The sequence below is a fragment of the Hippichthys cyanospilos genome, chromosome 2 (assembly GCF_059441005.1).
Source record: "Hippichthys cyanospilos isolate Australia breed blue-spotted pipefish chromosome 2, RoL_Hcya_1.0, whole genome shotgun sequence".
Classification (NCBI taxonomy): Eukaryota; Metazoa; Chordata; class Actinopteri; order Syngnathiformes; family Syngnathidae; genus Hippichthys; species Hippichthys cyanospilos.
Genome location: NC_142370.1, coordinates 10,520,801 through 10,547,347, shown reverse-complemented (window position 1 = coordinate 10,547,347; position 26,547 = coordinate 10,520,801). Strand labels below are relative to the sequence as shown.

The following is a 26,547-nucleotide window of genomic DNA, read 5'->3' as shown; positions in this document are numbered from 1 at the left end:
AAATTGATTTCTTTTTAAACCCATATCTGCAAGAATCCTTATATATATATATATATATATATATATATATATATATATATATATATATATATATATATATGTGTGTGTGTGTGTGTTTATACATATGCTTTCACATTCTTCCACATGGAAGTACCTCCACCCCCGCCAACTGTTTCGAAACGTGATGAAAAGGTCTGTAGAGGAGAAGAGCAATTGGACTCACCGGTGACGACTGATGATCGTGAGATTGCTCGAGTTTGATGCGAATGTCTGCTCCTTTTCCTCGCTCACTTTTGGCGGGACCTGAAGGATCGCAGATCAGTTCATTTGCGCTTCCATCCAGTATAGCGCATTCGCAAAGTAATCACAGCACTGGATGGATGGTTTCCGCATACATGAGTGGTGCCGCGGAGGAAACAGGAGGCATTACAGTACAGGCCTTCGGCTCACCTGGGGAGCTCCCGCGGCTGTTGGTGCTGGCGCTGCTCACGCTGTCGTCCAGCCACGTGCTGTACGTGAGCGAGTCCCGCTTGTGAGGGGTCTCGGCGGACGACAAACTCTCCTAACAGACGAGCAAAACACATTTTGACCGACAAGTGAAATGCACAAGGGAAGCATCCATGGGTGTTTTCCATTTTTATGGAAATGTTTATGTTGGGTTTGATTGAATTGCATTAGGCCAAAAAATGAGTGACTTGAGCTGCTGTTTAATTCATTTCAATTAGGAAAGAAGACTTGAGGTTACTACTGTTGTCATATATTTTCTCAAATGTCTCATGACAAAAGCAAAGGATTGTATTTAATCTTGAACACGATCAATTTCCAAATTTCCGCAGTTCTTTTTTCATATTTTTTACTGGACGCTTTCTGGAAAAGTCGCGTTCCTTTACAGTATTTGGAACGGCAAACTCACCATGCCCGTGTCGTACTCCTCTACCGCCTCATTCTCTTCCACCACGCTGGCAAAGCTGCTGGCATTTGACGAGGAGCGTGAAAGGTCGTTGACCTCTGGGATGGATGGGGCTCTGCCGCACAAAAAAACAACTACATGTTACTATCGACCACAATAAATGCTCATCAAAATCTGTCGATGAGTTTGTTTTTTCAGTTCATTGAAAAATGCAAATAAATAAATGAATAAGGATCCAAAATTGAGGGTTTTTTTTACACACAAGTGACAATATCAAAACTACAATATTTAAGGTTTCATGTTGTAAACGCGCAATATAATTTTCTCCACGTCGCTGTGCACAAAGATCATTGAAAAAGGAACAAACGGAAGCTACTTAGGTCCAGCACACCTGTTCTTGGCGATGGTGAGTGCCTCAGGTGAGCTCTGATTGGATGAGTTGTCCGATTTCTGGTCCTGAGAGACGTGGCCGCTATCGGGGGTCTTTTGGGTGTTTGGGGAGTTCTCTCTGCTGCTCCGTCATACACAAAGAATGTTAACATTTCTGTGGTTTTTCTTGAGCTGAGCAACTCATTTAAATCACACCTTTTCTCTTGCACTTCCTGAATGTTTTCAATTCCAATGGCACTACTTCGCCTGGAGCTGAAAGGACCTGATTTTTTCCTGGTAGGGCTTTTCCCCGGGATGATCAAAGACTGCCAAAGAAATTAAGACGGAAATCACACTTAATATTTAGAAAACCTAGCTTACTTATTAATTCATGTTTATATAAAGATATACTTCATATTAAAAGGAGTCACTCTCATGCAGCTAACAGGCAAAAAAAACAAGCGTTTCAATCAAAATTTAAAAATGTTTTCTTTTTGGAAACATTTTGGAACCTTTGTAGCTAATGTTGTGGCTGACACCAGCTGGCCAAGGCACGCACACACACTACAAAGAGTAGCGCTATGTCCAATTAGATGAAGCGAAAAGTTGATAAACACTCCATAATTCTTTACGTCCTATTCAATTGTACAATTAATAGTTCAATGGGAAAAGACAAGCTAGGACAAGACTATTTTGAGTTTTGAGCGAGGTCAACCAACAAATTGAAATGGCCTCCCAAGGCACCAGTGTATTTGTGTTTGGAATCAATGTTTTTCGGGGGCACGTAAGATGAAAAAAAAAAAAATCATTCTACCAAAAAACATGCTTTACCTATAAATTAAGCTATTTCATTTTATAGTACTATAATAGTTGCAGTCACCAATTTTCATATTGACATTAACTCATCCACTGCCAATTTTATTGTCTTACTAAACTAGTTGTTCATGGAACTTATTCACAGAACAGTAAAAATTGATGTTTGAGGTCTACAGCCATCAGTGGTAGTAAATGAGTTTCTTTCTGGTTAACGTTAAGAACTTGGCCATGGTGCAGTGGTTGAGAAAGACAGACAACAAAAAGAAAAAGAGTTGCTTGAAATATAGTGAGAATTAAACATGAACCTCTTCTACTGATCCTATTCCTATGGCACTGCCTCGACGTCCATATTTACTGGGACTTTTGCCTGGGACAAGCAATGACTGAGCCAGGCAGGAAGAGAGATGAAGAGAAAATGGGGGTTGGGGGGGGGGGGGGGGGGTTGACAAGGAAGGTCAAAATGAGATATATACACAAACATATGAGATTCCATGCAAGTCATGTCTTTCAAACAAAAAACAAAGCGTGCATCATTTCGCTTCCGTGTGGCGTGATTCCAGCGGCTGGATGAGAGAAAGAAAATGTGAGTCAATTAAGTGAGCCTGTGAAAGAAGATGCCAAAAACAAAATGGTGCAGCACAGGACACAAAGTAGCAGTTTTACATTCAGCTTCACAGCAAAGCGGCATTTCAAATCATTCGTGGACAGCAAGATTCTTACTATTGGTTTGTGTACCTGGACGTGATTCAAAGTGATGCAACTGTTTTGAATGCATTTTGTAAAATACATATTCAATAATTAATAGAGGTGAAAATATAATGCTAATGAAGTGTGTGTCCATATTAAAAAAGAGAATTTTGTGGGACCACTGGTCAGATTTACACTTAGCTGTGATCTTTGATCTTTTTATTAGGTGGCTACATAGTGCCAAGAGGTGACTTTGGCCCCTGTAGCTCAATCCTGTATTTGTGTTCGACAAACAGACCCATATTTCACACTTAGTGCACTGCGACATAATTAGTGGTGTTGTGTGAGAATCTTCTCATGCGCAATATGTGACTTGTCTCAATAAAGACCGGAAAACACTTTCCCAATGTGACATACACACGCAACAGAGATATGAACACCCACCCTCACCGGACACATTAAGGCTGAACAGCAATCCCCCCTCCGTCACAGGTGCTGGGTTCACATTCCTGCTTAATTGTGGAATTTTTTTTGGGTACAAATTTTCTTCTGGCTTCCTCTTATTTTTGCTGTAATTCTCCCGTCCACCATTAGATAAAAAAAATATTCACACATAAGTGTGAATCAGAAAAAAAGTGAAACCAGGAGGTAGACCTCTTTCAAGCTTATCTGCTATTGGTTGACTCTATAATGTACATCTTTAGGAATGATTGTTCATGAATTGTGAGATGAAGAAATGAGATGCTTGAAGCCCTCAAAAAAAATGCAATAAAATCATGCATAGAGAATATTAATGTAATTTTCTATCGAGGATTTCAGTTATCACGAGGATGGTCCCTTGCACTGGAGGATGGATTACTATGTTCAGAATCAGAATCTAAGTGACAACTTGCTCAAAGTGTACCAAAACTCTCCGGTGCACCTGTAAAGAGGTGCGTGCCATCACCTCATGCTACTGCGAGTCTGCCAGACAAAAGTGCAAGCCTGCTAATGTGAGAGCTGAACCCCACAGGGCGCACGGCTTCAATTTCCGTGAGACGTTAGTGCGGCAGGCGAGTGAGAGGAAGGGAAGCACGAGCTCTAGAAGTTCTACGGGAGAAAAAAGGGCCCAAGGCGCTGCTCCCCAAAGACCAGGAGGAGCGGGGCTGTACTTACTATCCCTGGGAATTTGGGGCTCTCTGTGGGAGTGCTGTGGTTAAAGCTTCCGCTGAGGCTAGCGGGCAGCACGTGCGGCTTCTTGAAAGTAAGACCCATGGCGTCCATAGACTGGCTCCTGCTGCGTATCACCCGCTACAGAGAGAGATGAGGAGGAGGAGGAGGACATGCATTGAGATGGAGACCACCCCCCAACAACGCTGCTGGACCACGGGTGCCTCGGGGCTGACATTATATTAGCCTGGTGTGGGGCTGCACCATTACGGACAAAATCGTAATAAGCACCACTGTTTCGATCAATATTGTAATCATTCTGTCTGTTAATAAAATATTTTAGCTAAGCTTAATTCCAGCAAGCAGTATGAAAAAAAGCAAAATAGAACTTGGGGAAAAAAAAAAAAAAAAAAAACTATCCACAGGCCTTTACAAAGTCATCCAACAACTCTGGAGCAGTTGAGTGTACCTAGCTGCTAACACTGTTAGCACTATTACAGCTCGCTGCTATTGCTGGAGCCGCCACTCATCGCTGGCAAAAGGTTCCATAGAATAAAATGTGAGCGTAATTAAGTCTTTTTTAAGGATTCTTAATGAATTCTTCCTGACTATGCACACTAAATAAATGTGTAGGCAAAAAAGAAAAAGCTTTTTTTTTTCTTTTATCCCGAGAAACTCAAATTACTCCTAATTGAAGCACTACAAACCCATTAAAAAATTATGCAGAAAAACTCACACTATTCACTCTTGTTGTGCCCAGGACAAATGTCTGCCTATTTAAAAAGCATCTTTCATTTTTGATCCCTCTTGTGGCACCTTGGAATCAATGATGAAGTGAGGTGAGGAGCTTCATTTAGAAAAGATTTGCCTATTCTTATAGAAAGGTCTTATTCTGCCTCTACCTTGTGGCATCTAAAGGCAACTTTGAACAAATAAAAGATTTTTGCTATTCAAGAAATGCAAAATGACAGCCAAGCTCAAAAAAACGTTTCATTTTAACGTCTGCAGGTGGCCCACATGATGTCTAGTGAGCGCGTAAAGAAAGAGAGGGCAAGTGGCGTTCTGCAGGAAAAAGCCAAGCGTGTTGATATGCACAGTGGGGAAGCAGACATCTGGAGGGGACAAGCACATTGAGAGCAAGAAAGCATGGGAGTAAAAAGGCAAGAGTGGCGTGATGCAGCAGGACAGTCCTTATGGTCATGAATGAACAGTTTAACACCTACACAGAGGACAAACGCCAGTTTCATGTGTCATCCTGCATCACAGTGGTGCCCAAACACACTCCACTTTACCATATTCATTTATGGCAAAAGGTAAATTATTGGCATTAAAAATAAAAATGATTTCAACCCATTAATACATATTAAACTGTCTTTAAGCATTTGTTTATTGATCAACTTTTCAGGTCCTGCAATTTGACCTCATTAACCATTCGAAATCAGACAAGCTTTGTTTAAAAAAAAAGGAACAAAAAAATGTAGGTAACTCCCAATGCCATTCGCGACATAAAGCTAAAATAACTAGTTAACTTGAAATAGTACTTAGTACTATAGTACTACCTCCCTCCTACTAAAAAACAGTTTAATTTAATCATGCTATGATCACAATAAGAAAATCTGACATTCATCTAATTTGATGATATTTCATGTTAACGGTTATTATTTATAACATTTACTTGCATATGCCCTACTCAAAATGATTCCTAGCTTTCAAGTCAAATCGGAAACACAAAGGCAATGCAAGATATAGAGATGCATTATAACAATAAATACAATAACCAACTGCACAAGGTACAAGTACCGGTATTTGTTTTCCCCATTATCTCAAGGCACAACTGTATTACTTTCCATAAAAGCTTCTGTGGACCACTGCTGAACCTCTAATCTAATTCCACACACTGAGAAGGACTTCTTTTTTTTAACAAAACACATTAGCAAGAATGCCAAGCTATTCTTTTTCTTTGTGTGTTTTCCCCACTAAGGCAACATCATTTGAAAAGGAAGTGAAGATGTTTATTGGAAGCCTCTGCTCACGTTTTGCCAGTTACCTTGAAGGACTCAAAGAAGCCTCCTCCACCACTTCCACCGTTCTCCAACTTATCGTCATCCCCGCCGACGCCCATCATGGCCTGGCTGTTCATATGCAGTTCCTCGTACAGCGTTTCCAGCAACGCTGATCGCGTTCGCTCCTAATGCAGGGAAACGCAAGCACAAAGGACTTACCGTATTTTCCGCACTATAAGGCGCACCTACAACGAATGGCCTAATTTTTTTTTCAACATTCTGTATACAAGGTGTACGGTTTATAAGGTGCATGGAATCACTGCTACTTGGAATCAAAGCTACAGTGGTGGCTGGGGCAGCATTTGCATTCTGTTATGAATCCGTTAGATGGCGCTGCGCTCAGGGGAATGTCAACTCAATGATCAGAGAAAGACAGCAGTTATGGAGTCACATGATATGATCGATATTTGAGGTGCACTGGATTATAAGGCGCACTGTCAGCTTTTAAAAAAAAAAGAAAAGCCTCAAGGCTTTTATATGCGCCTTATACAGTACTTATTGTTATATTGTTTGAAAAGAAAACAATGATGAAACAACACCCACCTCTAACTTGGCAAACTTTTCTGCTTTATAGCAGGCGTATTCAGCATTGATGAGTTTAGTGAAAAGGAATTCGTGGAAATCAAGGTCCTGTGAGAAAAAGTTTCATAAAACGAAACCATTTGAAACACGTGATTAGTTACGTTTTTACCTGTCTGAAAACAGCAGGGTTTGGAAGGGCAGGTCCGAAGAAAGGTACGTCATCTCGTGCTGTCACGGACACCTGCCAGGTTGAATGTGAAATATGATGCAATTTTCCTCAAATTAAAAAATAAGAATTGTCACCCTTTCGTAAGAGGTCTGTTTGAAGCAGCTGCTTTTGACAGAGGATGTCCTGTCTCATTCAAATTAACCACTGCTCAGTAAATTTTTGTTAACATGGCAACTACTGAGCATGAATCCTGTGGGAAGTACATATACATTTCTGAAGAAAAAAAAAAAAAAAAATCAATGCAAAATCATCAATCTGATTTTGTAATTTAATCAGTATATTCTCCCGAGACCCAGCATATTAATCTGTGTCCACTGTAATGCAGCTGTCTCCAACCTTTTTATCACCACAGACCGGTCAAAGCTTGAGATTTTTACTGCGGACCGGGTGGGGGGGAGGGGCTCAAAATGTACAAAAATGTACGCAAATTACATTAAGTCAATCATAAAACTGAAGCACTATGAAGCATGATGAAGATAAAAACTAATATTAGCTAGCATGGTATCCACCGTCACAAGTTGTTGGATCAACAAACAAATTTTGGGCATATTATCATCAACATTCTTACAAAGAAAGTACAGCAGATTTCACAGATACAAAACAACGCGTGCGTCACCGACGGACCGCTCTCAAAACCACACCATCTTTCTCACTACAAAATGTAATAACAACAATGGCCCAAGGCGGCGGCAAAAAAAACAAAGATCTAGCCACACAAAAGAATGAACTGTTCAAATCAGTTCCAAAACATTATTTCCGGTGCGGCCCACGCAGCCCGGTACCAGTTGATCCACGGACCGGTAACGGGCCGCGGACCGGTGGTTGGGGACCTCTGCTGTAGTGGAGATTTGGTTTTGGTCATTATCTTTTAACTCATCGGAGCTACCCTACAACTCGTTAGTCCTAATCTGACCACATAATTTACACATTCCAAATAATTATGATATATATTTTTGCAGAAGTTTAAAATCATTCCTCCAAAATGCATAAACAGTAACAAAAATTAAAACAGCGATATCTGAGAGGCTTTAGCAATTGTCAGCCCATTTATGGATAGTATTTGAGCATTTCAGCTACACTTCACTTTCAAGCCACAAAAATATGGGTTTATGAATATGCTTAATTGTTATTGTAACAATAATGTAGCAATAATGTGACTACAGTAATCCCTCGTTTATCGCGGGGGTTACGTTCCAAAACCAACACGCGCAAAGAAAAATCCGTGAAGTAGCCAGCTTTATTTTTTTTAAATTATTTTACAATGCAATACTATAGAATAAAACCCCAAATCAAAACCTGTTTTAAAGCCCCAAATTCGTTTTCGGCAATAATTTTAATATAGTAGTACAAAGTTGGAGACATCGTTACTCGCGCATTTCACAGTCCCAGCTATGCCTCTTCGTTCTGAACCCGCACATTGTTATGCGTAAAATTTTGAAGCTCTTTCTTTTTCTGAGCAAGAAGATTTTTATAAACGGATATGCCCGGACATCGAATTAAAGTGAAGCCTCTTATATCGTAACAATACACTTGAAACTTCAATTTACTACAAAATAAATTTAGGTAAAAGTCAGATTTCCAAAGTTGTGCATTTCTCCGTTGCTGTCTATTTAGGCACACAGACCGGGTGTGTGCGTTTGCTCTCGGCACGCCCCTGAGCCAATCAGGATCCAGAGCACAATGCGCTGTAAAGAATAGCCACACTGTAAAAAATCAGTGAAAGATGAACCGCGATACAGCGAGGGATTACTGTTTAAGCAAAATGAAGTTGAGGAATTTATCACGGTCCATATAGGTAAGGAGCATCATTTACCTTATAGAGAACGTTGTCCGAACACGGGTTGACTACTTGGACCACAACGTAGGCATGAAGGAAGTTGGAGGCGATCATATCCGGCACAAAGGGAGTATTTTCTTCCTGGAATACAATGGCCACAATGTCGTTGCCTATATGCCTCTTTCTCTGCAACTGTAATGCGGGAGACACACAGCCAGTGGTTTGTTAAATTATTCCTTTGTAGCAAGGGTATGTGTAATGCATTTTCACAGACAAAAAGACTTCACAGGGAAACAGCGCGGCAGGCCGACAAAGGTGTGCCGGTGCCGTATGACGGTACCTGCTGCGTGTCCCCCTCGGTGTAGGGCAGCTTTGTGGACACGTGGAACATGACCTCTTTATTGCCATAGTTGCAGTAGACTGATTCTGTGCCAGTCTGCCCGTGAGTCACGTCCAAGCCTCCACGGAATCTAACAGAAATATGCATACAAACCTTGTGATTGGCTCACAATGCAAAAACGCAGTTCACCACCACCAAGTAACGGCATCTAACAATACTCTCCAAATACAACCTCTAACAACAACAAAAAATGCTTTCTGTGAGGACTCCATGTTGTTAATACCAAAAGTTGTGACTGTCAATTTGGCAACTTCAAGTTGTAAAAGTTGTTGCGGAGTGACAAGTCAGTTTTGTTGATTTGTTTTCGTTTAACCGCTGTCACAAACTTGGCCGCACAATACGTATTAATTAGCGATTTCAAGTAATATTTATTTACCCTTTAAAGTTGTGAAGCTCAATTTTTTCTCCAAGGAACTCCAGGAATTCCACAAAGGCAGGACTTTCTTGGTTATTGCCAAATAACTCCTCTTCCGATGTCTGCAGAAAAAAAAGCAATTCTTAGTGCGTATATACACACACAAACGGGATGGTAAGTGTCCATGAAATGAGGTCGGCCTTTTCAAGCAAATTTTTTGCATCATTTTGATTTCTCTCAAGACCTACACAATGTTGTGATTTTTTGGGGCTAAAATAATGACTACATTATCTTGAGCTTCTCAATTAAACAGTGCTGATAACAAATCCCACAGCGATGTAACATCGCCAACAAAAAAGAAATGTTAGTCATTACACTCGAAATTTCACAAACTAACCCTTACGAGGATAAGCGGCAACAGAAAATGGATGACATGGAAAATGGATGAAATGGAGGACACATTAAAGCTTAATTTCTTACCTGTCCAAACTTTTGATAAATGACCCCAAACTTGAAGTTGTTACTAATGACGTGCTCATCAAAGGTCACAATAAGTCGCGAGGCCTGCAAAAAAAGATGGGTGTGACCCTTAAGAAATTAAAAGCAGTGACTTCAGAGATCTGGTTCTAAACCTTGGAGACGATTGCTAAAACTGTACTTGTACTTGTAGCAGTAGTATTGTACCTAAAATTATGTACAAGATGACCAGCCGAATGAAAAAAGGAGCAGCACTTGACACCCTGCATGCATACAATGCATATAGAGTGCCATATTGCCATGCACTTGACACCCCGCATGCATACAATGCATATAGAGTGCCATATTTGCCATGGCCTGCAAAAGCTCAGTATTGATGCGGATCTATCAATTAAACTGATATTTTCACGGCTGAAGGGTGTAGTTGATGCCAGTAGACAATTATTTGATTGACAGACGACAGCTGTGTGTTTTCAGCAGTCGAGGCCAAAACGAAAGTGGATATACAGTATCTGGAGTGATTTTACAGTTTCATTTTACGTACTATTCATTTTTAATCCTCAGGGATTTTAAAGCCAAGTCCAAAATGTTCTTTCCGAATACATGTTCTATGTGGCCTCAAACATCTGACAGCAAATCTAAACATCCTGGCATCTAGTGTTTAACTTGTGGCGGCGGCCATTTTGTCACTGGCTGTCAACAGCTCAGCAGTTTTTCGAGTTTGGTCACGTGACGCTCACGAGACACGATTGGCTGTTACCTGAGCCCTGAGCGACTGCGATGTCATTTTCAGTCACAACAAGTGGCAAAATAGCCTCGGTGATAGGGATGAAAGTAGGTGGATTCCATATTCAACAAACACAATTTTGATCCGAACGCCACGTTTAGACTTGTGGGGACGCATAGAACACAATATTGAAAGAACATTTTGAAACTTGACTTCCCCTTTAATCAGTCCAGTATGATTCCCTTACTTTTGGATAAAGCACTGGGAAGAAGCGGTCCACGTTGACATCCTCACAAACAAGCTGGGAAGGAAGAAGTAGGACATGTCAAATATACTTGTTTAGAACACAAATTTCTCTCCGTGCTGTGGTATACATCCATAATCAAAGAACTCACCTTGGCCATTTGGACCACGTTGGGAAACTCGGTCAAGCAGGAGATGGGGATGACATCGTGGTATGTTTTTTGTTTGGTCCTGGTCAAGTCATAAAACAATCCTCATATAAATAGTGATAAAAAGTGATATAACATTTCTCAGAATCTATCAGATGGGATGGAGAGGATCCGGTACGGGTCATAATCAAAGTTCCCCACCCTTCCCCTCTCGCTGGCTGGCTCGCTCCATCCCCACCCACACACTGGCCTAAATAGTCCATCTGTTGCCCTTCTGTGGAAATGACTCTTGTGTTGACGCTCTCTCATGCTTTACGACTTTTGTGATAACACTGCCGGGGGAGATGTGTTGATACACTCGTGGCTGAACATTTGAGGGAGCTGAATCGACATGTTGTGTCCTCAGTGCTGAATTTCTCGGTAGCGTGTATGTGTTACCTAAGCATTAGGCGGAGATGCTCCTGGTCGCCGATCACGTCGTATTTTACAGAGAACACCAGATGTCCCAGGGCGCTGTCCGCTGAATAGTAATTGAAGTGCTCCTGAGGGCACGGTTCAAGGGGACAGCCATTAGCACATACATCATACTCAGAAACACAAAACGCACTTTCTGCAGAATCCATCCCGAATTTGTTCATATTATGCGCTCACATGAACAGGTGGTGAGACTTATTGTATGTCCACATGCACAAATGGAGAAAAAAAAGACACAATGAGACAGTTTGATGCAAGGGACTTGCATCTTCATTATCTTACTGCAATGAGAACAAAATGAAACTGATTGTTGAGTCCTCAATGAGTTGTAATTTTGCTCACTTGGGCACTTGCTAGTACATATTTTCACTTTTAGTACGTTGAACATAAAAAAATACAATTAGTCATTCCACATGTGTGGGTGTTGTTCATTTATTTATTTATTTCTAATACCAGAGCCGCTGATCCTAACAAGGGTCGCAAGCTTGCTAGTGCCTATCCCAGCCGACTTCAGGCAGTAAGCGGGGGACATCCTGAACTGGTTGACAGCCAATTGCAGGGCACATAGAAACAAACAACCGTTCGTGCACCCAATCATACCTAAGGACAATTTAGTATGTCCAATGTGCACACAATGTGCCATGCATGTTTTTGGAGTGTGGACCCAGAGAGAACCCACGCGGGCTCGAGGAGAACATGCAAACGCCACACACTCCGGAGCAATGTGGATTTAAACTCAGGTCCCTGAACTGTGAGGCGGACGTGCTAACCACTGTTCCGCCGAACTGTCTTATTTATTTATTCATTTATGTATTTTTACGACAAGTTTTTTTTTAGGTTTTCTTTGAAAAGTGATTATTTGGGAGGTGTCGACCGGACAGCAGCGACATTAAACAGTTTGTCTGGAACTGGAATCAAACCCGGTATTTCTTAACTGTGACATTCTTACCATGCCTAAAATATAATTACTTTAATTAGCGAAAATTGATTGATTATGTCTCCTCATGATGTGTGCAACTTCGCCTGCAAGCGGTAGTGTAACTGTCACTCAAATAAAGAAGAGCTTCAGTCAACCACTTCATGTCTTAGTAATTCGATTTTAGTGAAGGTTATGCCAAGAACTCAAGTGGTATTCTTTATAAAATTTCAACTCTTCATTGAGCTAATCAGTACGGCACAAAATGTGAGTCGCTCTGTACAGAGGATGAAAACAACATGCCCATGCACATTGTTATACTATCTGTCATCTGTATTGCTGCATCATGTTTGTCCATCTACCTATTGTTTAATAACACCACCACATAGATGGTACTTGTTAGCACATCTATGGTGTTTTCCCATTAAGCGTTAGCACTGAGACTGATTTTCTAAACACATACATTACTAATAACAAACCTTTGCCAGGAAGTGTTTGCGGAATAGCGTTGCCGTTGTATTACATTCCAGCTTTGTGCGCGTGTCCGGGGACAAAGTTTGCAGCAGTTGTGATGAGTCCGGACTATTACCCAGCTCGTGATTTGTTCCCTCAATCCAGTAACCACCAAACTGCGGCAGGAGAATGAGAGGAAAAGGGCTCTTCCTTCCCAGTACCTGTCACAAAAAGACAAAAGCTTCTATATACTCTATATAGGAGGAGATTTATTTTGGAGGCAAGCCACTATAATCCGATGCTGGGTTTGGCTGTTATCGGCCCAATATCGGATCGGGACATCCAAAGTATTCGTAAACAGATCACTAAAATTACTTTATTTAACAAGTTTTACATTAGCACCAGGGATAAAAATGCTGCACCCTACCTCATGGACACTTGGATAGGGAATATAGTCCTCCTCGGTCTGAAAAAAGAGCTTTGGTTTGTATTCAAAGATTCATTGCCAAGATGAACAAGATTAAACAGCAAAATGAATTATTCGTTAACACAATGCATTTTTTCCCCTCAACGGGCTGCTGCTACTGAGAAATGAGTAAACTTGCCGTTTTACTAATGTTTGCACTGGGACCCGGCGAATGATGAATCGGACTAACCGACTGAAAAACCATGACAAAACTATAAATGTGATAGTTTGTAAAGGGTGAGCTACTTTCTACGGTATGATGAATATTCCGCAGAGTCATACCTTGAGGGGAGGTGGAAAGGTGCATCTCTGCTCATCCATCCTGTTCCCCTGGGAGATGAAGAAAAAAAACAGATGGATGGCAAGTCATTTATCAAACTCAAGTCAAACACAAAAGTGACACTTGTGAACAAAATGACAAGTGGGTTTTCTCAAAGGATGCAAAAAAAAAAAAAAAGTTTGGAAGGGCGAGATGGAAGCAGACAGAGAGCGTGGTTAAGGACGCTAAAGAGACTGTTAGCACGTGGCGCAAACGTGATGCATTAAGTCGAAGATGCGGGCAGAAGGAACACCTCTACACAGAAGCATCTGTTCGAAGTGGCAATGAAAAAAGGCGTAAATGCTGTGGACGAATACGGAAGGTCGAACATCCTGCAGCCAAAGTGAGAGAATACGTAATACAAACAATGATCCTCAATTTAAATGTCATCCTTGTCAAACATTGGCATGAGTTGTCATACAAGAAAGTGATTGCTGAGGCTAAATATTGTTTACATTCAAACTTCAGCCAAGGTGAGTCAAGTTATGAATTTTTTGACATCCTGTACAGAGGTACTGCTACTCTCAATTACCAACATTTGTTTAATGCAAACATAAAGGGAGCACTTCTAGATTTTAATTAGAAAATAATATGAATCTTTTGTTTTTGAGTTGTTGTTTCAACTATTTTTTTATATACCCCACAGTACTGTAGTTGTTAAAGAGGAAGTCAGTAAAAACAAATCTCGTAATGTTCATCAACATGGCATTCTGATTAATATTAAAGTTATGGTATATGAATTAAGGAGCAAAATCCACCTATTTTTACCCATCTCAGAGGGGGCAGACATTTTGCCACTTGTCACCAACTGAAAATGACATCATAGTTACTCGAGGCACAGGTAACAACAAATAGCAACAAATCACGGCTCGCCTGTTTTTAGAGTTGTGTCATGTGCCAGTTGGAAGCTGTGCTGTGATTGGTGTGATGTCATTTTCAGGTGACAGAAAACGTCAACATGAGACATTTGAAAGTGTGTGCCTTTTGCTGCTTAATTCATATTTCACAACAGTAATAATTAGAACATCTTGTTTAGATGTGTGGTGCTGCATAAAACATGAGTGTAAAGGACATTTTAACCTGACTTCCATCTTAAAGTGCTCTGGAAATAAAGTTGAGAAAGCTCATCAAAGTAGGAGAGAAGTGCTACAGATAGCTAAATCTCTCTCTCAGACTGTTACAAAAGCGAAACTGATTGTTATATCTTTTTTTAAGAATATCATTACATCAAACTGCCCAAGCAAGTATCGAATTACATCTCTTAATAAGAGCGCCAATTTTCTTAAGTACAGTATATTTAGTTATGCCAGATACGAAAGATAACCACACAAGCAGTTCAATTAATCATCTGATATTGAACTGATTGCCCATCTTAAGAATTGACGACGGAGTTGTATTTAAAACCCTGCATGCGTCGTGAGCCCAATTGTATGATTAAAATCCTTCGAAGAGCAGGGGTGGGCTTGTGAAGCGGGATAAAAAGCTTACTGTGCAGGAACAGACAATGTTAATGAAGCAACGGCAACCAGTTTGGGAACAAGCGAGATTCAAGCCGGATTTGAGCAGGCACGCCGACGCCGTGTTAGTTGCCTGCACGAGAAAAGAACGACTCGCCTTACCTGCATCTTTTCAATCATTTCAAATAACTCCGCAGTCTGGAGAGAGGAGAGGAAATGTTTTATCTTTTTGGTAATCCGGCTAATATTCTTCCAATGTATTCAACCGTATTAGCATGGAGCATCATTGAACTCCAGAAACAAAAGGTGCTAATTCAGAGGTGGCCGAGTTGGGTCCTCAAGAGCCACAATCCAGCCTGATTTCATTGTGTTCCTTCAACTAACAGACCTGATTCAAATGATTAGCTCCTCAGCATCCTTTGCAGGATCCTGATAACGACGCTGATTTGAGTCAGGTGTGTTGGTTGAAGAGACACAATGAAAACAGGCTGGATTGTGGCTCTTGAGGACCCAACTTGGCCACCCCGGTGCTAGTTATTGTAAAGCCACTAGTTAGTGGTGTTTTATGTTTTTAATTTGGTATTGAGATGTTTGTACTTTCCGGCAGGAGGACCAACTATGACAGTGGTCACCAACTACCGGTCAAGTGCCCGGTAACAATCCGTGGAACAACTGGTGCCGGGCCGCATGGGCCGCACCCCAAATAATGAACTATTTCCGTTTGATATATTATTTGCGTCTGACAGATATTTTATTTTGAAAAAAAATTTTTTTGAAAACTGTCCGGATTCTCTTGGATTCATTTCCATCACTCGAGCGCCAAAAGTTATTGACAAAGAAGTCAAATGAGTAAGAAACAGGCGTTTTTGGGTAAGGAAAAAAGCCTATAAGCTTTTAACAGACGTCCTATTTGAAAAAAATGAAAAAAATTGAACATCTAATAACTGGTGGAGCTACATGGCGGCCAGGGGTGACCATGGCTACCCCTTGTTACTCTGGCCACCCTTTTGGTCACATGCACAGTTTAATAACTGTTTTGGTGCCATTTTTACATGCATGTATTTTGACACATGCCACTTATGTATATGTTATTATATATTTTTAAATTTATAGAATAAAATGGAACTATTTTATATCGAGAAACCATGTGAGTACGTATGCCACCCTTGGCCTCCCCTTGCTGAGGTGTTGCTCACACTAGCCAGCCCAAGGAAAACTTTTTGGCTATGTCCCTGCCCTGGCTCTACCATGCCATATCAGGTAATTTAAGCGTTAAATTAGCAAAACCGACAAAAGATTACACTAGCTCAAAAGACTTGAATGTCAAACCATCTTTCTTTGTGAGACAAGGTAATGACAGCAGTGTATTCGATGTGGAGTGAAGGCAGGTCAATTCAGCCAGTTTGTGTACAGAGCGATTGTGTGTTACCTATCAGGGTAGGTACACCTCAAGTCCTCCACCATGTGCAAACAGTCAGCTGCCACAAACCCTCAAGGTAAATAAACGCTAACTTCAACCATGTTAACCATAGATAAACGTTACAACCAATACACCTCATCAGCGGGCTGATGCATGAGCCCTAGTCATCGCCATTCCTTTCCATTTGCCTTCAAACCTGAAAAAAAATAAATAAAACACCTGCACACTGACACAGCTTGAGCCTGAAATACGATCAGCTTCCACTCAGACGAGTTCGCAGAGAGACGCGGTTGTCAAAATCCAACCGAAGCCCAGTCTGCAATTAAGCGTGTAAATAAAAAGACTTACATGTCTTGGTTTGCTCCAGTGAGCCCGAGTAACCATTGCAGAAGAGATTCTGAGATTTTTAGCCATGCTTCTTCCTCAAACAAGCAAAGATACTTCAAAGATGTAATCGATCTTTCAATGAAACCATGATCATTTCCAGCATTACATCAGACAGTTTTGTAGATCATTCAGCACAATCAGCAGATCTCAGGTTGTACACAAAAACCTCATTGGTGTCCCTTCCAAACTGCTTTTGACAGGGCAAGCCACACCTCTCTGCTGAAATTCCCACTCACACGTTCATATATCTACTCCAGAGGTGGAGCTTCTCTTCTCGTAAAACCTTTCAAACAATCACCTGCTCAGGTCGAATGACATTACTTCCTGTTTATAATTGGAGAAGTGTATCAAACCAGTAAAGTAAATAGCACAGCTTCATTTGTCATTCAATTCTTGAGAGAACAAATGAGGTATCTAATCACACGTTTATATTCTGCATCCAAAGTGAGCAAGAATCTTTGTCAGTGCCCAAACTCCTGCCACCGAGGTAAATGATGTCAAGTTACAGTATTTTGCATTTGCTGATATGTACTTCCAGTGAAAGTGTGTTTACTTGGTGTTTTTAATAGAAGACAATGAAAATGATGACGAAAAAAAAAAGGTAGTCACAGCAACTAACTGAGGTTTGCACAAAGACCAGTGGCGCCACCATGTGGTGGCCATGAATATCCCTATAAATTTGCTAGCAAGCTTGTAGTTTTGTTTCTATGCTTACAAAGCTGATTTATTTTTAAAGTATAGCGTTTTATTGTGGGGAGAAGACTGGTTAGCATGTCCGCCTCACTTGCAGAGGACAGGGTTTTGATTTCGGCTCTGGGCTTCCGGTGTAGAGTTTGCATGTTCTCCCCGTGCCTGCATGGGTTTCCTCACAAATTCCTCAAAAAATGCATGGTTGGTGTTTCGGATACTCCAAATTGCCCTTAGGTATGTTTGCGAGTGTGAATGGGCGTTTGTCTCTTTGTGCATTGCAGTTGGCTGACAACCAATTAAAAAAGTCTCAACTTTAATCGTACTGGTATCAATCTATGCACATGGGATCATTAGTAATCTTAAATATAACAGAATAAACTTATGTTTTTGATAATTTTTTACTGGCCTGTTCATAATAACAGCATAAGAGTTATACTGAAATTATGGTCTTCAGTTTTTGTGTACCACTCCAAGATTTTAAGAAAGTAAATCAATGAAGTGTTTGTTACATTCTTCACTCCGTGGAAATTCACAGATCAGGTAGCCTGGAACGTTTCACCCATGAATAGTCAAGCTGCTTTTTACCCCCAGTTTTCTTCCCTTTTTTTGTGTGTGCCTAAAACGATGCCACGTGCCAATTGGAGAACGACACTTACCCAGCTGTGCATCTTTTCATTAAATGTGAGCTATTTGGTTCCACTAGTCTGGCCGCGTCATGTGATTTCAGCAGGCTTATTTTCAAACAGACAGAACTGCAACGAGGATAGTCTCTGTCATCGCGCTAATTGTGTGTTTTATAACCGCTTGGATCTGCACGGCGGCAATCATCTTGTCTCGACACGCCACGCATGTTGCTTTTAATGAGTTTATCACCAGGAAGTGTGTGTAACGAGGACCTCGGTGTAATAATATAGCTTGAATAAAGCATAAGACCCGCTGGGGTTAATTGCAGATTGACCCGGTTTGCTGCAGGCTCTGATTAAAGTGGTTACAATCAATGCAGCCATTATCACGCTACCCTTCCGCATCCTCATCAAAATAAGTATACAATGCGTACAGTATAATTTGGCAAGGTCAAATTTTCAACATAACAATCATTCAACCACAAACGGTTGAGTTCATAGACTGTTCGCACTTCTCTGAGCACAGTCTCCTTTCCATGAAACTGTACTGAAGAATTTTTATGAAGTAGTACATAAAGAGCGCTTGGAAGAAGATTTTTAAATCACATAAAAACATAATCATGCAGTGAAAAAAATCGTGTGTATATATATATATATCTCCGCAGAACAGAATTTGGGCAGAAGAAAAAAAAATATTGGCAGGATCCTCTGGCTTTATTCTCAGAAATCTCACATAAATCCCAGAATAAAGTGACAATTCAAAGAATAAAGCAAGGAATCGAAGTTTGGAGTCAGAATTTTGAGATAAAAGTGAGAATCCTGACACCCTTTTCCATGAGACATGAAAAGTAGTTGTATCAATTTAGTCAACTACAACTTCGTGGAGCAGGAAGTGTCGGGCATTATAATTCACGTTATAAATAACGGAGTAGTGACTGTATATTGAGGATTCTGAGAATAAAGTCTTAATTCTCACTTCAAGTGAGGATTCTGACTTAAATGAGGAAAAAAAAAAAACTGAATTCTCACACTGTAACAATATAGTTAACTACAGGTTTGTGAAGCAGGAACATTGTGACAATATAATACTCGCGACTTAAATTCCTTAAAAAAAAAATAATACAGTGAGTCAGATTTTCAGGTGATCTTTTTGAATGGTTTGGACAGTATACAAAGTATACAACTCTGACTTTAGGTTAGAGGCTCTGTTTGTATGTGTGGTGATTATTCATGAAAGAAAAATGCAATCAACCCGGTAATGCAATGTATTCCTTGATCATTTGAAGAAGACATTACAAAAAAAGAAAAGGAATAAAAATGTGTTCCCTAAATCTCCCTAAAGTCAGATTATCTGTCAGAGACGGCTACAGATGGCCCCAAGTCCATCAACTTCATCAGGAATGTGGAACAACTGTATCCCAATTTTCTTTTAATCTCTCTCTCTCTTCCCGGCGCTCTCCTTGACATAAGCCCCTTTCCAAACTTGGAGGGACCTTGCGAAAGCAATCCAACGCAAATGAGATGGTATCCTCTTTTAATCACCGTGGAGCTCAGCTCTTTTCACTCTCGGCGTTCCCAAAATATCCCTGGCAGTTTTCCCATGCCAGTCACTGCTTATTAATGATAAGACGAATCGTCTGCCAGCACAAGCGTGAGGAAATGGATCTGATATGATGTGTGACGCTTGGAATAATAAACACGGTGATGAGCCAAAATTATTTTTATAGTCATTAATTATAGTTTCAATACCATCCATCCATTTTCTACAGCTGCTTATCCTCATTATGGTTGCTGGCTTGCATCCTACAGGCAGTAGGCGGGGGGAACCCTCTACTGGTTTGGTTGCCAGCCAATTGCAGGACACATAAAGTCGGGATCAACAACCATTCACGCACCCAATCACAGCTAAAGACAATTTAAAGTGTTTAATACACCTACCATAAACTGGAATGTGGGATGGGGCATGGGGAGAACATGCAAACTGCAATTTCAATTTCATCCCATCCTAATTAAGAATATGTGAAAAATGACTCACTCTGATACTAAAATGATTTCGCATGCTGTTCAGAATTGTTTATAAATAATATTTCACAATATTTGATAACACACACAGAGCTTGCCAACTTAAATTCAGAGGTACAATATTTTATCCACACTTCTGTCATGAAATGTCTTGATGTGGGTTAATTCGCTACATGTCCATACTCATATCATAAAACTCTCTCAATTCATCTTTTCTGAATGAAATGAATGGAAATATTGTTAAACCATGACTAGAGGTGGAAATTTTCCAAGCGTTGTTCTATCATTTATTATTCATAGGCACCCTAGATCCCATTCCATCATAGTCTGCCATTTTTTTTTTTTTTTTTTTTAAACTGAACCTGTAATCTTAGGTCTGCCGGTGCGTCCAATTTATTTTATCCACTCTTTCATTTGTCTGCAAACGACAGATATTGCATTTTTTTTTTTTTTTTTTGCTTGCAATGGTCACCTGTTCTACCTTCTGAGTTGTCATGGCGCGGTGCACAAGCTTTGACTGGAACAGTTGAGGCTCTAAGGAGCCACAAATTCTGGGCTCACTCCCATCGTGTTTCCTGAAATGGGATCAGACAGAAGAGAACATCAGTCAGTGGATCATTTTCCTTTAAATTTCATTCAATAAATTGCTTCAATAAAGTTTCTATTCTTCACATTTGTCAATTCTAGCATGTGATCATAAAACTGTGCAAGAAAAAGGCTGATACTGGTATCGGTTACTATCTCAACTACCGATACCTTGAGATGAGGCCAGTTACAGGCCTGATACCGCAAGTTGGTTATGATACTCGATAATCCCTAGGCATGACCAACACTCAATAAATATCAATAAATAAATGATAAATATTTTTTACGTATATAGTAAGTTCATTCTAGTGTTTAGCTCAGAATACATTGACCTTGTCTATTTTGCCGCATGAAAAAATGTTTTTCTTTCACTTGCTAATAAAAATGTAATTTCGTCTGGTAAATGTGAAATATTACAATATGTGCGTATCAATATCACAACATTCAACACCCAAATCGCATTCTGTGATGGACTTGTGTTTGGTCAAGAGAACAACTTCAACAGAAAAACAAAGAAGTCAAGCTCAGTTAATAAAAAATAAGAAGTTTTTTTTGTTTGTTTTTGTTTTGTTTTTTTACTGGCGAGACTGGGCTGCAACATGGAGCACCGCGGTGTCAGGCAGAATCCTCCTAGCACCAAAATTATAATTTTTTCAAGAGACCCCAAAAATAGCAAGTTTATTCAATCATTAGCATAGCCTTGTGTAAGGCTGCAAGTTATGTTGAACACTTCGGATGGGCCAGTAATTAAGGGCAAAAAAACAAAAAATCCACAAATTTGGAGAGAACAAAAGTTACGATTTTGGAAGAAAAAGAGAAATTCACCAAAACATAATTGATGAGGATTTGGCCCATCAGTTATGTCCGTGCACTAGTGAAAACGGACATATAGGTTAAAAACATTTGGAATACTGATTGAATCATTTAAGTAGAGAGGCTAAAAAGGACATTTGAAAGTAAATTAAATACTTTCAGTCTCTGTTGGTATTTGTTCCTTTTTTTTGTTTTCGTTTTTTTCTTAACAATATATTCTATCTGCCCCACTAGACCTAACATGTCATTGTGATTAGTATCACATTTGGGGATATGGAATGAAGCAGAAAAATCCACCCGTTTTTATCTCATTTTGCTGTGGACAGACAATAACATCGCAGTTTTTCAGGGTTCAGCAACGACTTAGACTGTGAATGCCACATGACTTATGCTTGATTCATTTTACAAAAACCAACAATAACCATAATGACGTGTTTACACTAGTGGGGTGCAGAGAACATATTGTAATGAAAACCTTTGAGTTGACTTCCCTTGTAAACTATTTAAGAAAATCAATCAACCAAGATCTGTTCATCTGTCACACAAAGCATCCATCCACCTTCCACAGATTTATTTATGCAACAAAAAAAAAGTGAGGTGGTGACAAACACAAATGACAAAGGAATTGAAACAATCCTTTCATGAATATAATCCACATTGCATGTTTACAGTTGAGCCTAATTGTATTGCATTCTACATATTCATGGATGACTTATTCATAGATTGCTCTAAAAAAACGTGATTCCCAAGAGATAGCATAGCCATGTTTTCCAACACTTCTAAAACGTCTCTCCACCATGTTTTCAAACATTTCTAAAACATCTCTCTCAAGCTGAGAGGGTCACATGCACATTTCCCCATCACAAGCCAGCAATGACAGTCGATTTGTCATCTAGCATGACGGCCCAGTCCCCACGCGACCACCGATCGATACCCGACGCTCCATTGACACGGACAACTGAGCGGCCTTTTAATTTGGTCCATCAATCCTCAAACACGCAACGCGCTCGACCGCCATGACCTGAAATCATCTCCTTGTGCTCACGCGCTGTTGGAAATTGGAATGGTAATTACTGCTCATGCGGATCCCAGTTGCCATTAATAAGACTAATGTCCGGAACAATTCTGCAGACAAAAGTGGACAAAAACTCCATGAACTGACAAACGCTCCTCTGCACGTTCAATGAACCATGATAGGCATCCCTCGAAACAACAACACAATTGACAGAAATGTGGAAACAATTTAGTCCCGTAATTTGTCTCTACCAGGTGGCCGGCCGATGATGTTTAAAAAAAAAAAAAAGACTCTTCAAAATACAAAACTTTGGAATTAGGGTACATATGCAGTCGTACTCCAAGGCTAGTTTTATTCGGCAACTCCGGCAGATAAATCGTGTCAAATCTGCTTATTTTGTTTTATTTCTGGCTCATGTACTGGAATATTGCAAGGAAGAATAAACCTTAACCAAATAAAGGAACACAATGCTTTGCAAAGGCTATACAATAATTTAGCAACAAGTTTCTTCATTGTTCCGAATAATTTGCTCTTAATTAGAAAAGAAAATATAAAGTGTCTGTCACGACATTAAACATTATTCAATAAGATCGGCGCTTGGACATCCCTCAGTCACACTAGCCATCACACAGAGAAAAAACACAGAGTGCTGTGCCATCCACGTCCGATTTATTAACCTTTGGAACTACATGTGTGGCGGTATCCCTCGGTATATTTAATTTTGCAACTCCAGATGATAGATAATACAAAATCATTAGTTTTAAATACATCTCTAATGACAATGTGCATCCATATAAAACTTAACATAATAAAGGCATATAACTTTTGCAAAGGAGTCTAATAAATTAGATTCATGTTTCAACTAATTTGTTCTTCATTTGAAAAAGAAAACCAATCATTCAAAACCACACATGTCTAGGAGTCTAATTATAATTTGATTCATGTTCCATTAATGTTTTTAATTTGAAAAAGAAAACCATGTCAAGGTGTTAAATGCATCAAATTAGATTTACTTATACCTGCAGAAACCCTGTTAAAATCTCAAACACCCTTTCATATACCACTATTTGAGAGCTATAAAGTCAAATGTTATAGATCCTTAGTTAAAACACATTTCAACTTTGGTGTTGAGCGGCTGCAACAGTGATTTTCATTCATCTGAATGGCTAGAGATGATTTGAGCCATGGAACAAACTAAACTCGCATGTCAAGGGTGCACTGTGTTCAAAAGAGCTCTCAGTGAGGTGCATACAAGATGCGCAAATCCACAAAGTGCCTCCGCAATCACGGAACATAGTGTTCAAGGAATGACCTGCGTGCTGCATGAAAAACAAACACAACTAACCGTGGACGATACTTACAGCTTCCGACAGTCAGTCCACAAAGGCACACGTCTTTTCAAAAGTGAGGGACTACGCGTCTAATGTCCACGCTCACACACCTGCGCAGTTAGCACGTACGGTCCAACCTCCTGCAGCTCAGCGGCACTAAGCCACAGCTTCATCTCCACAACACAACAAATTACATAACGTAGCCCAGCTGGTAAGCGGCGGCGCTAAGAAGTCCCAGCATGGCGTCTGGATGTGCTGACGTCCTCTGCATGTACGTGCGTGAGTGCGTGTGAGAGTGAAGTGAAGCAGCCAAACTTACTGGCGGCGTGAAACGCTCCCTTGGTGAGCGGATGACTCACAGTCTGCGTCTCTCTCCCCGCAGTTGCGCTCTCCACTGGCGCTAGCGTCCCCTCCCGCTTGCACTTCTCTCTCCTCCCTTCAGGCGTCACGGCCGCGTTCCGTTCGCACCTTCAGCTCACTTACGACGTCCACCAGCTTGGCTCCTCACGCTGATGCTCGCCCGCGTCTCTTCTTTGCCAGGCCTCCCCCTCTCGCTTTCTCCGCTTCCTCCCTCTCGGCCTCTCACATTCACATATGCGCTATCGTCTTGTCGCTTCCTCCCTTTTTTCTGCTCCCGTGATCATGTGGCGCACACGAGCAACCAGCGTAAGTCTGAACACCCCACTGAAATGTGGGAGACCCTCCCCCACAGAACTCTGCAGTTCACTGTCAGTAAAGTGAAGAGGGCTGATTAGACTGGCAGACATGCCGCTGCCAGTCAGCTCGGGCAGTTGCCGTGGCAACCGCATCAGCCAAAACTGGGGGGGCAAAACACCCACATGTATGTTTTCTAATGCTGTGACTTGTTCAATATGTCAAGAAGAGGAAGCATGTGCGCAGGGTTCTATTGAGCTCAAACAACGGTAATGGCATTACATGAAAATAGTTGAGGGTATACATGAGCTTTTAGGTTATTCCAGGTATCAGGTAATCTGATGAAATGTTTTTTAATGCTGTGACAAGAGTAGAACTTTATCTTTTCAAATTGAGAGCAAACAAACAAACTATAAAACGGCTTTAAAATCAGTATACATTATTATTAACTGAACGGTTTGCGAAGAATTTAGTTTTAGAGAAAAATTAAACCATTAAATAAATATATGTTTGGTCGATTCATTTTTTGAAATTCATCAAAATCGCATCTGCACAGTATGACTGAAAACAATTGAGATTCCATTTTTAGGGTATATCGCCCAGCCCAAGTGTAGGCACAAATCTTACCTTGCCTTTAGTCGGTGTTAAGATAATGACAGGGGTCCTTGGAAAAAATTCTTCCCTGTTCAACATGTGCGCGTCCTCCACTAAACCTATGTGCAAAGTCCACGATGTGTCTTTGAATCCAAAACATCCAGAACAATCCGGAACGTTTGAAGAGCGCTAACGGGGGATTACAACTCCACGTGCACTAGTGAAAACAAGACAATCTGGTCCCTCGTCAAAGCTTTGAAGCAAACAGTATTATAGCACTCGACAAAGTTCAACAGCCACATTAGCTGCAATCTGTTTTGGGATTTGAGATTTTGGATTAAGTGTGGGATGGCAAAGTGCTGTTTTGGATAATAATCCCTCTTTCACAAACATTCACGGAGTGAGTTTTGGCACATGACGCTGTCAGCAAACGTTTATACTGGTTTTACGTTTGCGCTTATGTGTGGAACGCCTGTCATCTGATCAAAGCAGAAAGATTTTGATGCAACCTGCCGCCTGATTTGCCTGGTGACACTCAATCATGGATCAGTGAATCTGGCTCTATCAAATAAATGTCGCATGCATTTTAAATGAGGCTTCTGTGAACTCAGACATGATGGGGGGGAAAAAAAAACAACTCATCAGAAAGAACAACAGAATGCTCTTGTTGTATTTGGCTGGGTTCACACCGCAGTATGAAGTGAAACAATTCCGATTAGGTTGCCCCTATTTGACCTATATCTGATTTTCTTGACGGTATGGTGCGAATGACACGGATCAATTTTTTTCAAATACGACCCAGGTCCGATACGTATCCGATCTTTTGACATGCAACTTCAGTCTGAACAGCCAGGTCATATTTATCCAACTTGCACGTAACAAACAAGCGAAAAATGTCACAATTCTGTATTCAAAAGGGTGCAAGTATGTTGTCAAAACCAAAACAACAACAGCAGATGAGGCTAAGACAAGTCAGCGAAAGTGTGTTCTGTGTCTGTTTCTCCCTCTCGCTCGTTTGCTTTCTGTTGCTGGGAGCGAGTGAGCCGCTCGCTCGGAGCCACCGAGCGCGACGTTGCTGGCGCTGCACAAAATGCCATGACCAAAAACCTCAACCTTGCCCCCTTTAGTGTACTCTTTAATTTCAGATATTGATAATATTCTGGCTCCGCTATGACAGATATGTCAACATTGCCAGCTACTTCCGTAAGCATATTAAGCACGCCTGCTGTCTGTGACATCACAATGCCCCTGGTACACATACGGGACAGTTTTGGGCTGTTTAGCATTCAAAAACAGGTCACATTCATTTGGAAATATGAAGGACCTCACAAAAAATCGGAATCGAGCAGTAAGCCCTGCAGTGTGGACCCAGCCTTAGTTGTGGTCCAGGGACATACTAGGACAGGAATTAAGAGCATCCTGCCTCAGTAAATCCCCGCCAGCTGGCCCCTCTGC

General features: G+C 40.7%; 1 protein-coding gene across 20 annotated transcripts in view; it reads right to left on the bottom strand.

Annotated features, from left to right (window-relative positions):
- Nucleotides 1-26,547, bottom strand: part of LOC148427215 (rap1 GTPase-activating protein 1-like) — a 52,837-nt gene that overhangs the window by 1,705 nt on the left and 24,585 nt on the right. For 2 of the 20 annotated variants that reach the window (XM_088406616.1, XM_088406551.1), the window contains exons 3-24: nucleotides 20,573-20,675; nucleotides 15,121-15,156; nucleotides 13,465-13,512; nucleotides 13,144-13,182; nucleotides 12,743-12,937; nucleotides 11,312-11,415; nucleotides 10,877-10,955; nucleotides 10,729-10,782; nucleotides 9,758-9,841; nucleotides 9,299-9,399; nucleotides 8,863-8,992; nucleotides 8,559-8,714; nucleotides 6,686-6,757; nucleotides 6,538-6,624; nucleotides 5,979-6,119; nucleotides 3,938-4,072; nucleotides 2,401-2,478; nucleotides 1,496-1,605; nucleotides 1,302-1,421; nucleotides 914-1,025; nucleotides 451-562; nucleotides 224-303 (exon numbers count right to left, since the gene is read on the bottom strand). In XM_088406616.1, the coding sequence (XP_088262742.1) occupies nucleotides 224-303; nucleotides 451-562; nucleotides 914-1,025; nucleotides 1,302-1,421; nucleotides 1,496-1,605; nucleotides 2,401-2,478; nucleotides 3,938-4,072; nucleotides 5,979-6,119; nucleotides 6,538-6,624; nucleotides 6,686-6,757; nucleotides 8,559-8,714; nucleotides 8,863-8,992; nucleotides 9,299-9,399; nucleotides 9,758-9,841; nucleotides 10,729-10,782; nucleotides 10,877-10,955; nucleotides 11,312-11,415; nucleotides 12,743-12,937; nucleotides 13,144-13,182; nucleotides 13,465-13,512; nucleotides 15,121-15,156; nucleotides 20,573-20,596 (2,097 nt within the window). In that variant the 5' untranslated portion in view covers nucleotides 20,597-20,675. Of the gene's footprint in view, nucleotides 1-223; nucleotides 304-450; nucleotides 563-913; nucleotides 1,026-1,301; nucleotides 1,422-1,495; nucleotides 1,606-2,400; nucleotides 2,479-3,937; nucleotides 4,073-5,978; nucleotides 6,120-6,537; nucleotides 6,625-6,685; nucleotides 6,758-8,558; nucleotides 8,715-8,862; nucleotides 8,993-9,298; nucleotides 9,400-9,757; nucleotides 9,842-10,728; nucleotides 10,783-10,876; nucleotides 10,956-11,311; nucleotides 11,416-12,742; nucleotides 12,938-13,143; nucleotides 13,183-13,464; nucleotides 13,513-15,120; nucleotides 15,157-20,572; nucleotides 20,676-23,874; nucleotides 24,125-24,163; nucleotides 24,534-25,125; nucleotides 25,226-26,547 lie in introns of those variants that run through there. The other 18 variants (XM_088406685.1, XM_088406576.1, XM_088406627.1 and 15 more) reach the window with 17 other exon arrangements.